The sequence below is a fragment of the Bison bison genome, unplaced genomic scaffold (genome assembly GCF_000754665.1).
Source record: "Bison bison bison isolate TAMUID 2011002044 unplaced genomic scaffold, Bison_UMD1.0 scf7180017864514, whole genome shotgun sequence".
Lineage (NCBI taxonomy): Eukaryota > Metazoa > Chordata > Mammalia > Artiodactyla > Bovidae > Bison > Bison bison.
This window is the reverse complement of record NW_011495067.1, coordinates 1,652,746-1,664,384: the sequence shown is the minus strand read 5'-3', so window position 1 is coordinate 1,664,384 and position 11,639 is coordinate 1,652,746. Positions and strand designations below refer to the sequence as shown.

Genomic DNA, 11,639 nt, shown 5'->3' with positions numbered 1-11,639 from the left:
CAACACTCATATCCATACATGACCACTGGAGAAACTATAGCCTTGACTAGACGAACCTTTGTTGGCAAAGTAATGTCTCTGCTTTTGAATATGCTGTCTAGGTTGGTCATAACTATTCTTCCAAGGAGTAAGCATCTTTTAATTTCATGGCTGCAATCACCATCTGCAGTGATTTTGGAGCCCAGAAGAATAAAGTCTCTCACTGTTTCTAGTGTTTCCCCATCTATTTGCCATGAAGTGATGGTACTTTGGCTACCTTATGTGAAGAGTTGACTCATTGGAAAAGACTCTGATGCTGGGAGGGATTGGGGGCAGGAGGAGAAGGGGACGACAGAGGATGAGATGGCTGGATGGCATCACTGACTTGACGAAGGTGAGTCTGAGTGAACTCCGGGAGTTGGTGACGAACAGGGAGGCCTGGCGTGCTGCGATTCATGGGGTCGCAAAGAGTCGGACACAACTGAGTGACTGAACTGAACTGTACTGATGGGACCAGATGCCATGATCTTCGTTTTCTGAATGTTGAGCTTTAAGCCAACTTTTTCACTCTCAACTTTCATCAAGAGGCTCTTTAGTTCCTCTTCATTTTCTGCCATAAGGGTGGTGTCATCTGCACATCTGAGGTTATTGATATTTCTCCCGGCAATCTTGATTCCAGCTTGTGTTTCTTCCAGTCCAGCGTTTCTCTTGATGTTCTCTGCATATAAGTTAAATAAGCAGGGTGACAGTATACAGCCTTGACGTATTCCTTTTCCTATTTGGAATCAGTCTGTTGTTCCATGTCCAGTTCTAACTGTTGCTTCCTGACCTGCATACAGGTTTCTCAAGAGGCAGGTCAGGTGGTCTGGTATTCCCATCTCTTTCAGAATTTTCCACAGTTTATTGTGATCCACACAGTCAAAGTCTTTGGCACAGTCAATAAAGCAGAAATAGATGTTTTTCTGGAACTCTCTTGCTTTTCGATGATCCAGCGGATGTTGGCAATTTGATCTCCAGTTCCTCTGCCTTTTCTAAAACCAGCTTGAACATCTGGAAGTTCACGGTTCACGTATTGCGGAAGCCTGGCTTGGAGAATTTTGAGCATTACTTTACTAGCGTGTAAGATGAGTGCAATTGCTTCAGTACTTCTCAAAAGATACATGTGCCTGGGCCCCACTCCTGAGGTGTTCATTCCACTGCTTGAACCAAAACTTTTTTTTTTCCAAGCTGCTTAAGTAATGTTGATTTGCAGCCAGCTGGGACTGAGACTGACTAAACTAAGATATCACCTCCTCTAGGAAGCTTTCCCTCATTTAGCACCCTCAGACCCAGTCTGAGTCAGGTGCCTGTCTTATGTGCTTTGGTAACATCCTGTACATATCATGGTTCTGTCATTTTCTTACTGTGTTCCAGTCATTTCAACTCGTACTGCCCCAGGAGTTTCTTCTACTCCTCCTCTCCCCCATTTGAGGCTACTAACAGAATTTTCTGGTGCTGAACTGGCTTTAGCATTTGATGGCCTTAAGTTTGTATGTTACAGGCAGTGCGTATGATTCAGAGAATGCGTAAACAGGTTGCAAGAAATTGCCAGTGACAAGGAGACAGAAAAGAAAGTTCAGGGCCCCAGGCAGGAGACAGTTCTTTATGTTGCCTGAATTCAAGGGGGAAACTTCTCTAAATGTACTTTGAAGCCTGTTCTTTCAGTAGTAATACTTAAATTATTTACAAATAGTAGCACCAACCCGTCAAGGAATTCTATTTTTATTAATAAAGAAATTGACTACTGCAGACCTTTTTTCTTCCTCCCCTTTTCCATGTGTGGGGCTCTGGAGAACATAGTTTAGTGTTAAAAGCATGGCCACTGGAGCCAAAATAAGTATTTAGTATGGTATTTCTTTCCTTCCGTTTAAAACTTACAACTGAAGCTACTAAAAGGCAAATTGAAAATTAATGATATAGCATCATAAGATTTTTTCTACATAATCATTTAAATATATCTAATACTTTAAATAAAAATATACCTACTGAAGTAGCCTCTATCACAGCAAGTGTCCATAACAGTACCATAACAGCAGATAATTCCAATGTGTGCTCAGGTGGATTAATTCAGTTACTGTGTGATTAGTATCTCCATTTTAAATAGCAAGAAACAGATCTGGAGAGGTTGTTATTAGCTCAGGGTCACACGGCCCAGAATTACAGAAGTATTCTTTCTTCACACTCCTAGTAGAAATGGGTACTTTTTCACTTTGCGTCAATAGCTGAAGCCTTTGGATTCTTCATGGTAAGTAGCTGTCTTATATAATTCTGTCTGTATCATTCTGACTTCTTTGCAGCACTTGATAAATGAAAATTTCAACTTAACTGGAGTAAATGTGCAAACAGTTTTTAAAATAGGCGTTTCCGTGCCATGTTTGGTCTGTTGCCTTTGGCACGGAAAAGGAAATCACTATCTACACAAGCACTATTGGGATTTGATTCCCAGCGTGGAAGACGTTGGCGGCCGGAGGTTCGGCCCTGGACGCGGTTGAGAGTGGCTGCGCGACCTGCGAGCAGCAGCAGTGTGACGGCAGCGTGGGCTTCGGGGGCAGCCCGGACGAGTCGGGGGAGACCACGCTGGACGCCATGATCATGGACGGGTAGGGGCGCCCTGCGCGCAGAGCCGTGTTTCTCTCCGCGGCTTTGCTGCAGGTTGAGCTACCATTTGCAGTTAGTCTTATACCCAGAGCAAGATGCACAAATATATACGGTGTTTATTCTTTTTTTAATTTTTTTATTGGAGTGTAGTTGATGTGCAGTGTAGTGTTAGTAGATGTGCCACAAAGCGAATCAGCTACACATATTCCTCTGTATTCTTTCCCCATTTAGGCCATTGCTGACTATCCAGTAGAGTTCCCTGTGCTATACAGTAGGTCCTTGCTCTTTATTTTATATGTAGTAGTGTATATTTGTCTCAATCTCCCAATTTATCCCTCCCCCCCACAATGTATAAGTTTTGATATATTTTGATACAACCTATACTCAGTATCTTGTAATAACCTATAATGGAAAAGAAGCCAAATCACTTTGCTGTACACTTGAAACTAACACAACATTGTAAATTAACTACACCTTAATTTAAAAATTTTTTGAAAGGAAAAGTCGTTATCATAATAGAAATATCACATGGAGGTAGGTAGGTCTCCTTAGAATAGAGAGAACCTTAAAGTACAAAAACGTGTACCTGGGAAACCATTGTTTACCTGCCAGCCACGAACCCTGTGGTTTCCCTGACCTGAAGCCTTAAAGGCCCTTTCAAAAGCCAGAGCGGTGGGCAACTGAGAAGGCCAGTGCTTTGGGAGTATATGGCTAATTGATTTTCTGGGTTTTTTCCCCTTAAATGTCTGAATGTGGGAATTTGTATGAACTTTGTGAATGTGTTGTCGCTTCTATGGTAAGACGGTGGAGTTTAATCCTACAAAACACGATAGGTTGAAGTAAAAAACTTGTGAACATATAGAAATACCTGAATGAATCTTACCGCGCTTGTTTCTGGCAGCACTACCATGAACGTGGGAGCAGTCGGAGACCTTAGACGAATTAAAAACGCCATTGGCGTGGCGCGCAAAGTCCTGGAACACACGACACACACGCTGTTGGCAGGAGAGGCAGGTGTGTTTCAACTGTGCTCCGTTATGGTGTCTTTTGGCTCTAGTCTTCACTCTGAAGAAAGGGCTCAGTATAAAATAGTGCATAAAAGCAGACCTAAGTTCAACGTCCAGCTGTTTCACATAACATGTTTAACTTCGGATAAGTTCCTTAACTTCTAAATCATACTTTCTTTATCTTTAATGGAGGGTATTTTAGGAATCAGTTTATTATCAGTAAATGAGTAATTACTGGAGGGGAACAAGGATTCAGCATCATTTCCTGTCTTGTGTTACAGTTTTATGGGTATGAGACCTGAGAGACATACGATGACAGAGGGTGGGAACAGAAGGAGTTTTGCTACCACAGTGCTACATCCTTGAACACCTTCCTAGGTATATACTAAAAATCATACCGCCATCTATAGTCAAAAATCACATTTGCTGCATCGTTTAATGATGTAGTGAACAACTCCAGGAGGCGTCCTTCAGTTTTGTTGGTGTTCAGAATGGAAAGCTACCCGACAGAGCCAGGAGCCGTTACTCTTCCGTGGAATCAGCGGTGCCTTTGTTGGGTGTCTCAGCATTTCTTTACATGCCAGGCACTGCACCCCAGTTAGAGCCACGGAGTCACTGTGGTTGCAGGGTGTCCCTTTCCTTTTGTAAAGCAGAAAGAGCAAGATCTGGAGGGAAAGGAGAACTGTCCTCACACACATCACCAGGGTGTCAGTAGATGAGCGTCAGGAAGGTGGTAGAGAAGTGGAGACCTGGAAACCGATGCCCACAGCACTCCTTGAGTCTGAATACTCCCTGGACCGTCTGTGTTTCCCCCTCCTTGTGCTCCATGAAGGAGACAGCTGACCCACAGCACTTCCTGTGCGTACATTTTATTTAAAAGAAGACACTTAACTCATGTACATTTTTGTTCCCAATCTCCAGCCACTAAGTTTGCCGAAAGCATGGGCTTTATCAATGAGGATTTATCCACCAACGTTTCTCAGGCTCTTCATTCAGACTGGCGTGCTCGAAATTGCCAACCAAATTACTGGAAAGTATGTATGCGTGATTTTTTTTTTTTTTTAAACTTTACATAATTGTATTAGTTTTGCCAAATATCAAAATGAATCCGCCACAGGTATACATGTGTTATTTGAAAATATTGAGTGACAGTCCTTCCACTTTCGGTCATCTACCTGTTGCCTGCAGCGTGAGTTAACACCCCTGGTTGCTCGTTGGAACCAGCGATTGAACCAGCTCTGGGCACAGGTGGTCTTGAAAGCTCCCTAGCTGCATCCGATCCACATCCCCGTTGGGGAGCTCCTGGCCCCTGGCAGTGGCTTCGGACTTAAAAGGTTTCTGCTGTGGGGTAAGGGGCTGCCTCACTGCAACTGCTCTCTGTTCCTTTGTAGCAAAAGTTTCCATGTGTTAAAAACCCAAAGTGTGGAAACCATTAATCTAAAGTATTTCTTAACAGTTTATCTATGTGCAGTGTACTCTATATTTTACCCTTATTCACCTTGAAGATTTATACTATTAGGTGTCTGTTACTAGAAAGATAATTTGTCTGTAAATCAATGGGAAAGCAAAGAAAGTGTTAATCCTCAGTCGTGTCCGACTGCTAGTGACCCCATGGCGATTGTAGCCCGCCGGGCTCCTCGTCCATGCAGTTCTCCAGGCAGAATTACTGGAGTGGGTAGCCATTCCCTTCTGTACGGGATCTTCCCGACCTAGTGATTGAACCTGGGTCTCCTGCTTTGCAGGTGGATTCTTTACGGTCTGAGCCACCAGGACTTTAGCCTAAATCGGTTTTTCTTTCCCAGCAGAATCCTTTAGAGTACCTTGATCTCTCGTCCATTTCTTCACCAAATTCTAATTACCTTTGAGTAACCAGGGAGTCTCTTGAAAGAGACCGCTGCTTGACACCAGGTCATGGGAGGCACCACGTGCACAAACGGATAAGACACGAGTTGTAGGCGTCTTGCTTTAATACTAATCCAGGTCCACAAGCTGAATTTATGAATTTGGATTATTTTCTTGAGCCTCTAAGATTCATAAAAGAATCTGAGAGTACAACTTAGAATATGCTCACATGAACCTAGCTTTGAAAATTGGAAGGTTTTAAAATAGATTTTGCTTTAAATCTCAGCATAAGTCTTCTTGGCCAGGGAACAGATTCTAAAATTGAAAAAATCAGGTTGTATATCTGATTTCTTTAAGGAATCCAAAAAAAAAGAAAATCTAATCTTAAAAATCATGTCTAACCTAAAAACGAGTATCTTTATATTTGCCATTGTGCTGAGACATTTTGGCATATACAGAGAAAAAGTGGGGATCTCTTCCAGATATTATAGCTGTCTAGTCCATATTGGGTAATTCTGAGATTTGATTATATATTTAGCAAAATTATATCCATCTGTTCACATAAGACTTAGGTAACCTTTGGCTTTTAATTCTTACCTTTCAGTTACCAGATGTCCTTTTGGTTTCTTGCTGATGTTTAGTGATTGTACATAACCACTTGCTGATTTCTAAAATCACCCCTTCTAAAAAATTAAAACTTAAATATTATTTACAGAATGTTATACCAGATTCTTCAAAATACTGTGGACCCTACAAACCACCTACTGTCTTAAAACGAGATGGTATCACCTACGAAGATACAGCACAGAGTTACGGTCATGATACTATTGGTAATTTGTCTTCTCTACAGTTTTTATGGTTATAGTCAGCCATTTTTAATTTCTTCCTTGTAGTTTTAAATTTCTTTATTCTTATTCATGAACCAGAAGGTGATTTTGATTAACTGCCAATTAAGGGAAAAAAAACATACGTATACACATATGCATACACACACATTCTTTTCATTCTTTTTATATGTATACATTTTGGTCAGTTACCTTATACAAAAATCTGATGATCATTCACTTGATTTTTAAATCTTTGTTTGATATTTAGTTCTTTAATTATTTTATGTTTGCCACATTCAAATGATCTCTCCAGTCATTACCGGTAATGTTGAAAGTTTCCATTAGAGTCCAGCAGTGATTCTCTTTGGCATAATCGTTGAAGAGGCACTGAAAAGTGAGCAGTCTGAAGTGAGGAAATGGGATGCCTACAAAATGATGCCATGAAACCAGGTCATTAAAACACACAGATTATATACCACTGGTGTAATTTCGGAATCCCCAAGATTCCTATTGTCTTCTACCTGAAATTAATGGAAGAGGATGTTTATATTGCCAATTGCTCAATTATTTGGTTTTATTTGAGGTACACTGTAGAGTTGATACCTACAATGATATATTCTTTTTTAAATTTCTAGGCATGGTCGTCATCCATAAGACAGGAAATATTGCTGCTGGTACATCTACAAATGGTATAAAATTCAAAATACCTGGGTTAGTGTTTCTAAAAGAACAGATCTCGAAAATATGTACTGATTGTCAGCCAATATGTCCTAGGTGCCTTGGGGGATGAAGAGCCTTAAGAGCACAGCCCTGCCCTCATAGCTGAGTTCACTGTGAAAGAAGATACATGAGTAGCTGCTAAGTGCAAAGGAGAAGGGGTCTCAGCCAGGGCTGCAGAGTTCAGGCGTGATCAGATTAGGCCGGGATAGTCAGGGAGACCAGAGAGAGAGGCCAGGCACTAACCCTGAGCCTGAGCCAGGGAACAGCAACGTCCAAGCCACGTCCGGAGCCGACCCGAAGCAGTGCACGCCTGGGTTCAGGGCTCAGGATGGCCAGAGCAGAACTGCACATCTATCAAGGGCAGGGAAGGAAGACCAGAGCCGGACTTGAGGCGGTCTTTAAGGATTCCTGGACTTTTATTTCAAAGTAGCAGAAAAGCATGGAAGGTTTATTATTAACACAAGGAAAAGCTTGCTGAAATGCTGGCATGTGAGCTGGAAAGCAGGAACAGATTGTAGATGAGGAAAAGCGGTTGGGACCTGTTGAGACGATCCAGCGTGAGACAATGCAGGGTGGTGGTGGTGGCTGTGAACCCGTGTGGTCCCCCTGCGTGAGACGGGCTGCTGTCTGATCGCCGTGTAAGGAGTGCAGGGTTGTGAAAACCCAAGTGGAAAAACTAAGGAAAATCTTGCTTGTCTGTGTTCTGATGAAGAATTTACTTGAAATGATAGTCAGTGACTAAGCAGAAACATCTAAGAGAGTTTTCTGCACCCTGAATGACCATGCTGTGCCCTCCCAAAGCCGAATAGGAGACTCACCGATCCCTGGGTCTGGGGCCTACGCTGACGACATGGTGGGAGCCGCGGCAGCCACGGGCGACGGGGACATCCTGATGCGCTTCGTCCCAAGGTGTGTCCCCCTCCTCCATCTGGGACTCCAGAGAGTCGGGTGGCAATGCCATGTGTCAGGATAGAACATAATCGTCTGTGCCACGTGACCTGAACCTGTGTGTGGCAGAACTTTTTAGAAACCCTGCCTACCAGCTCTTCACACTATCACTTTAACAGTCATAATCGTTCAGATGAAGCAGTCATAGTCCTCTGAAATGGAATAATACCGCTCACTGTGCTACACAGATGAGCATACTTAGGATCTATTTAAATAAAGTGTAAGGCCGCTAAGAAAACGTGAAAACTGACAACAGAAGTAGAAAATGGAGTCACTACATACTGTTAATGACCGAAAGATAACCCTTACAGTTAGGTGTTCTCTTCACGCCTACTGTTTCTCCCCATTGACAGTAGCCTTGTTTCTTATTTAAAGAAACTATACTCTATACTTCCTGACTTTAGGCTGTTATTACTAAATAACAGTTATTCAGCCAAAGCCAAATACATTACTTCTTATCTGAAATGAAAAGGGTGAGCTGAAAAGACAGAAATGGTATCAAGATTACTTCCTTTTCTGTTGATATTGCCACAGAAGCTAGGGGCCTCTGTTCACCTATCTGCACTGTATTAAATTTGACAATTTTGTAAGTTTTACATGTGGAACCTCAAGTAACCAAACTTTGGAGTTTGTTTATTCTGTGATACTAAATTTTTGCCTCTGTTTAAATCAGTTATCAAGCTGTAGAATATATGAGAAGAGGAGAAAATCCAACCACAGCGTGTGAAAAAGTGATCTCAAGAATCCAGAAGTATTTTCCCAAATTCTTTGGGGCTGTGATATGTGCTAACGTGACCGGAAGTTATGGTGGGTTTGATTTGAAATTCATATTTGTGTGGACCTGCAAATGTTGATGAGGACAGAGACTTTTAAATGTTGTGAGGAATTTTATTCCTCTGCAGCAGAAACTGGGGCTATACTGAGTAGATAGTTGTTCACTGCTGATGTGTCAAGACCCCCAAAGGGTTAAAAATGCACCTGAACCCCTCCTTGGTTGACTGGCAGTGGTTAGGATCCAGTCTTTGGTTTTTAGCTTTGTAGCCTTGACATCTGTCCAAAGGAAAGTTTAGCTTCAGTTCAAGTGCATGCTGAGATGGGCTAATCTAGTCAAATGCCTTTATTTGTTAGAAGTAGGTAGGGATAAATGATCTTCCCTGCTTCTTTTCCATTCATTATTTAAAGGCCTCAGTCATTTAGATCTCAGGGTTCCCGGGTACAAAATGTATTGCCAATTAGTAAACTAAAGGCGTTGGCAGAATTATTTTTGCAGTGTATTTGAGGCATATCGTTTGCTTCATTTACTTTTCATGTGAACCTATCACAGTTTCAAAGCACTTCAAGATCAACCACGGCCGCTCCTCATTAGTGAGATTTCAGATGGGGAAGATACACGGCCTACTGATCAATACAACTTATTAGGTTAGACTGCTTATTATTGTGCTTTGATCTCTTACTTCCCACAGTTCAGTATTTGAAAACTTGGTGGAGGAATTCCTTACGCTTTTTTAAGTACTAAAATGCAAAAGTCAATATAAGTTATGGGGGAAAAGGCTTTATGTCTACAATAAGTCCGTTTCATCGATTCCCTCTTAGGAAATAAATCTTAGAAAGCTCAAAGTTGCATTTAACAGGATGTAAAAATGATAATTATATAATTGTAGATGAATTTAAAATTGACCAGCTCCTTATGCTGAAAGTAGTGGCATTAAAAGAATGCCCTCCAGGTGTCTGAGCCGGGGAAGAACTGTCTCGGTCTGACAGAGACCATCTTGACAAATTAGCCTCCCCACCCACGGGCATAGAAGAGTAGAAACGAACAGGGAGCCTGGGGAGGGGAGGATTATGGATGGATACAGGGAATGGCCCAGTGACTAGGAAATGTACCTGAAAATTTTCTTCTGCTACAAAAAGGGTAGGTATGAAAACTTTAAAATAATGGTAGCAATGACCGCATATGTATAGGAGCAAAACATCAGCCTTTATGATGAGGTCTCGTGGGCTGTCAGCTGATGTGTGCTACACGCACACTTTATGGCCTGCCTGGACAGCAGGTACGCAGTGGCCGCTGTCCAAAGCAGTGTCTGTACCGGTTGTAAATATGTGCATTCTGCATTTAACCAAACGGCTTTCTCTCTTCCTGGCCCCAGGTGCTGCTTGCAATAAACTTTCAACATTTACTCAGTTTCCGTTCATGGTTTATAATCCTCTAAAAAGTGCGCCAACTGAGGAAAAAGTAGACTGCATCTAACCCAGCTTTTCTGTCAGCGTCTATATTTAAAGAAGAGACAGAAGCTGAAAAGGCTACTCACTGTCATTGAATAATGTGCCTCATGTATTCTAAACTCTGTAAAATAAGCACAACAATAAATTTTATGCTGAAACAGCATTTTCACTTCCTATATGTGAAAAAAAATTTTGTTTTTATTTAAGCTTTATATATCCCCTGAAAATGAATAGTATGTGTGTATTTTGTATATGTTTAATGTTAAGTGATCTCTGGATTTCTGCTCAGTGTTTCAAGAAATTTCTACTTTGGGGATTTATTTCCATAGTGATATAGTAAAGGCACAAAACGTAATCTGTATTTGGATACTTAAATAGGTAGAGTAGCCAAGATATTTAGACCCAAAGGAAGAGTAATGATGAGTCCCCACCATGATATGCTCTAACTGAATTTCAGTACCTTTACAGTAGTAAGTCAATGACTTATCAATTTTAAATAATATGGTCTTCTAGCCTGAAGAGGAAAGAATGCTATTAATATTAAAGGTGCATTGTGTTTTGCATGTATTAGAAAATGTGGGCATCTCATGAGCAGCCGTGTTGATTTTCTTGGACTTTTTCATCTAATGGAGCTCTCAACCTGTGAAGGTTTGTTAGCCACAAAAATCTCTAGACTTTTAGCTATAAGTATTTAGTATTGTTAATTTCTTCTGCAAGTTGATTTAGGGAACTTAATCTGTACTGTGGTTTTATGAATCTCCTGTCCAGAGGCTAGCAGTGAGTCAGTGGCTCTTGTCCGCCTTGCTTTCCTGAGCACTCAGTCAGCCGTCTGTGGACAGCCATCCTGAACTGTACGTGCTCATTATCGTCTCTGCCTTCATGACCTTGTACATCAGGAGTCATTAATAAAGCTGTATGTACAATATTGTCCCCACCTACGGGGTATCTGCTCTGTTTTTTTCCTACACTCGTCTTAATGTTTCATGGTCTTTGTAAGTTAGGGCTGGAAAGCTGTAGTTTTGAGAATGCTCTCAGGTCACCTGTGCTCAGACCTCACCCCGTATCATGACTGGGGTGCCTCCTCACAGACACCCTCTCTGGCCTATCCAGTCGGTCTTCACAAAGAGGAACTTGAAAGCTGGACTCAGCAGCTGCTGATGGAGGCCTGAAAACCAGTAAGGAAATAATCCTGCAGCCTCACACTCAGAGCAGCAGGGAAAATCTTAACTTTTGTGGGTTCCCATAAGGTGTGATGATTTGTTGAAATCTCCTACTTTGGGCCTTGGAACAGGGAGAAAGAAGCCAGATTGAAACTCAGAGTATATTTATTTATATCAAGGTGAAATGCCTGTGTTTCTTGTTTGCCGTCCGTTAAATGTTAGGCAACCATGTACCACCAGAAAAATAAATTTGAAAATCTTCACAGCCTGTCGCTCCCTAGCAAATTAGTTGATCC

The 11,639-nt window shown here is 41.7% G+C and overlaps 1 protein-coding gene and 1 long non-coding RNA gene across 5 annotated transcripts in view; one reads left to right on the top strand and one right to left on the bottom strand.

Annotated features, from left to right (window-relative positions):
- The first annotated feature begins 1,047 nt into the window (after positions 1-1,047).
- Positions 1,048-11,261, top strand: AGA (aspartylglucosaminidase). Of its 2 annotated transcripts, none has more exons than XM_010829918.1 (8): positions 1,048-2,618; positions 3,518-3,630; positions 4,545-4,657; positions 6,181-6,295; positions 6,928-7,003; positions 7,814-7,921; positions 8,634-8,767; positions 10,108-11,261. In XM_010829918.1, the coding sequence occupies exons 1-8, from the start codon at positions 2,605-2,607 to the stop codon at positions 10,206-10,208; spliced, it is 774 nt and encodes a 257-aa protein (XP_010828220.1). In that variant the 5' UTR covers positions 1,048-2,604; the 3' UTR covers positions 10,209-11,261. The 2 variants fall into 2 exon arrangements, with proteins under 2 accessions (XP_010828220.1, XP_010828221.1); XM_010829919.1 differs by lacking the exon at positions 1,048-2,618 and adding an exon at positions 2,634-2,887 and having other exon boundaries at positions 10,108-10,359.
- Positions 7,928-11,639, bottom strand: part of LOC104981036 — a 57,924-nt gene continuing 54,212 nt past the window's right edge. For all 3 annotated transcript variants that reach the window (XR_824331.1, XR_824332.1, XR_824333.1), the window contains one exon: positions 7,928-8,016. This is a non-coding gene — a long non-coding RNA (uncharacterized LOC104981036). The remainder of the gene's footprint in view (positions 8,017-11,639) is intronic.

Bases quoted from the DNA above. Each gene is read 5' to 3' on its own strand.
- AGA (XM_010829918.1), top strand. The intron at 3,631-4,544 runs GTGTGTTTCAAC...CCCAATCTCCAG, and splicing joins GCTGTTGGCAGGAGAGGCAG to CCACTAAGTTTGCCGAAAGC. The intron at 6,296-6,927 runs GTAATTTGTCTT...TTAAATTTCTAG, and splicing joins TTACGGTCATGATACTATTG to GCATGGTCGTCATCCATAAG.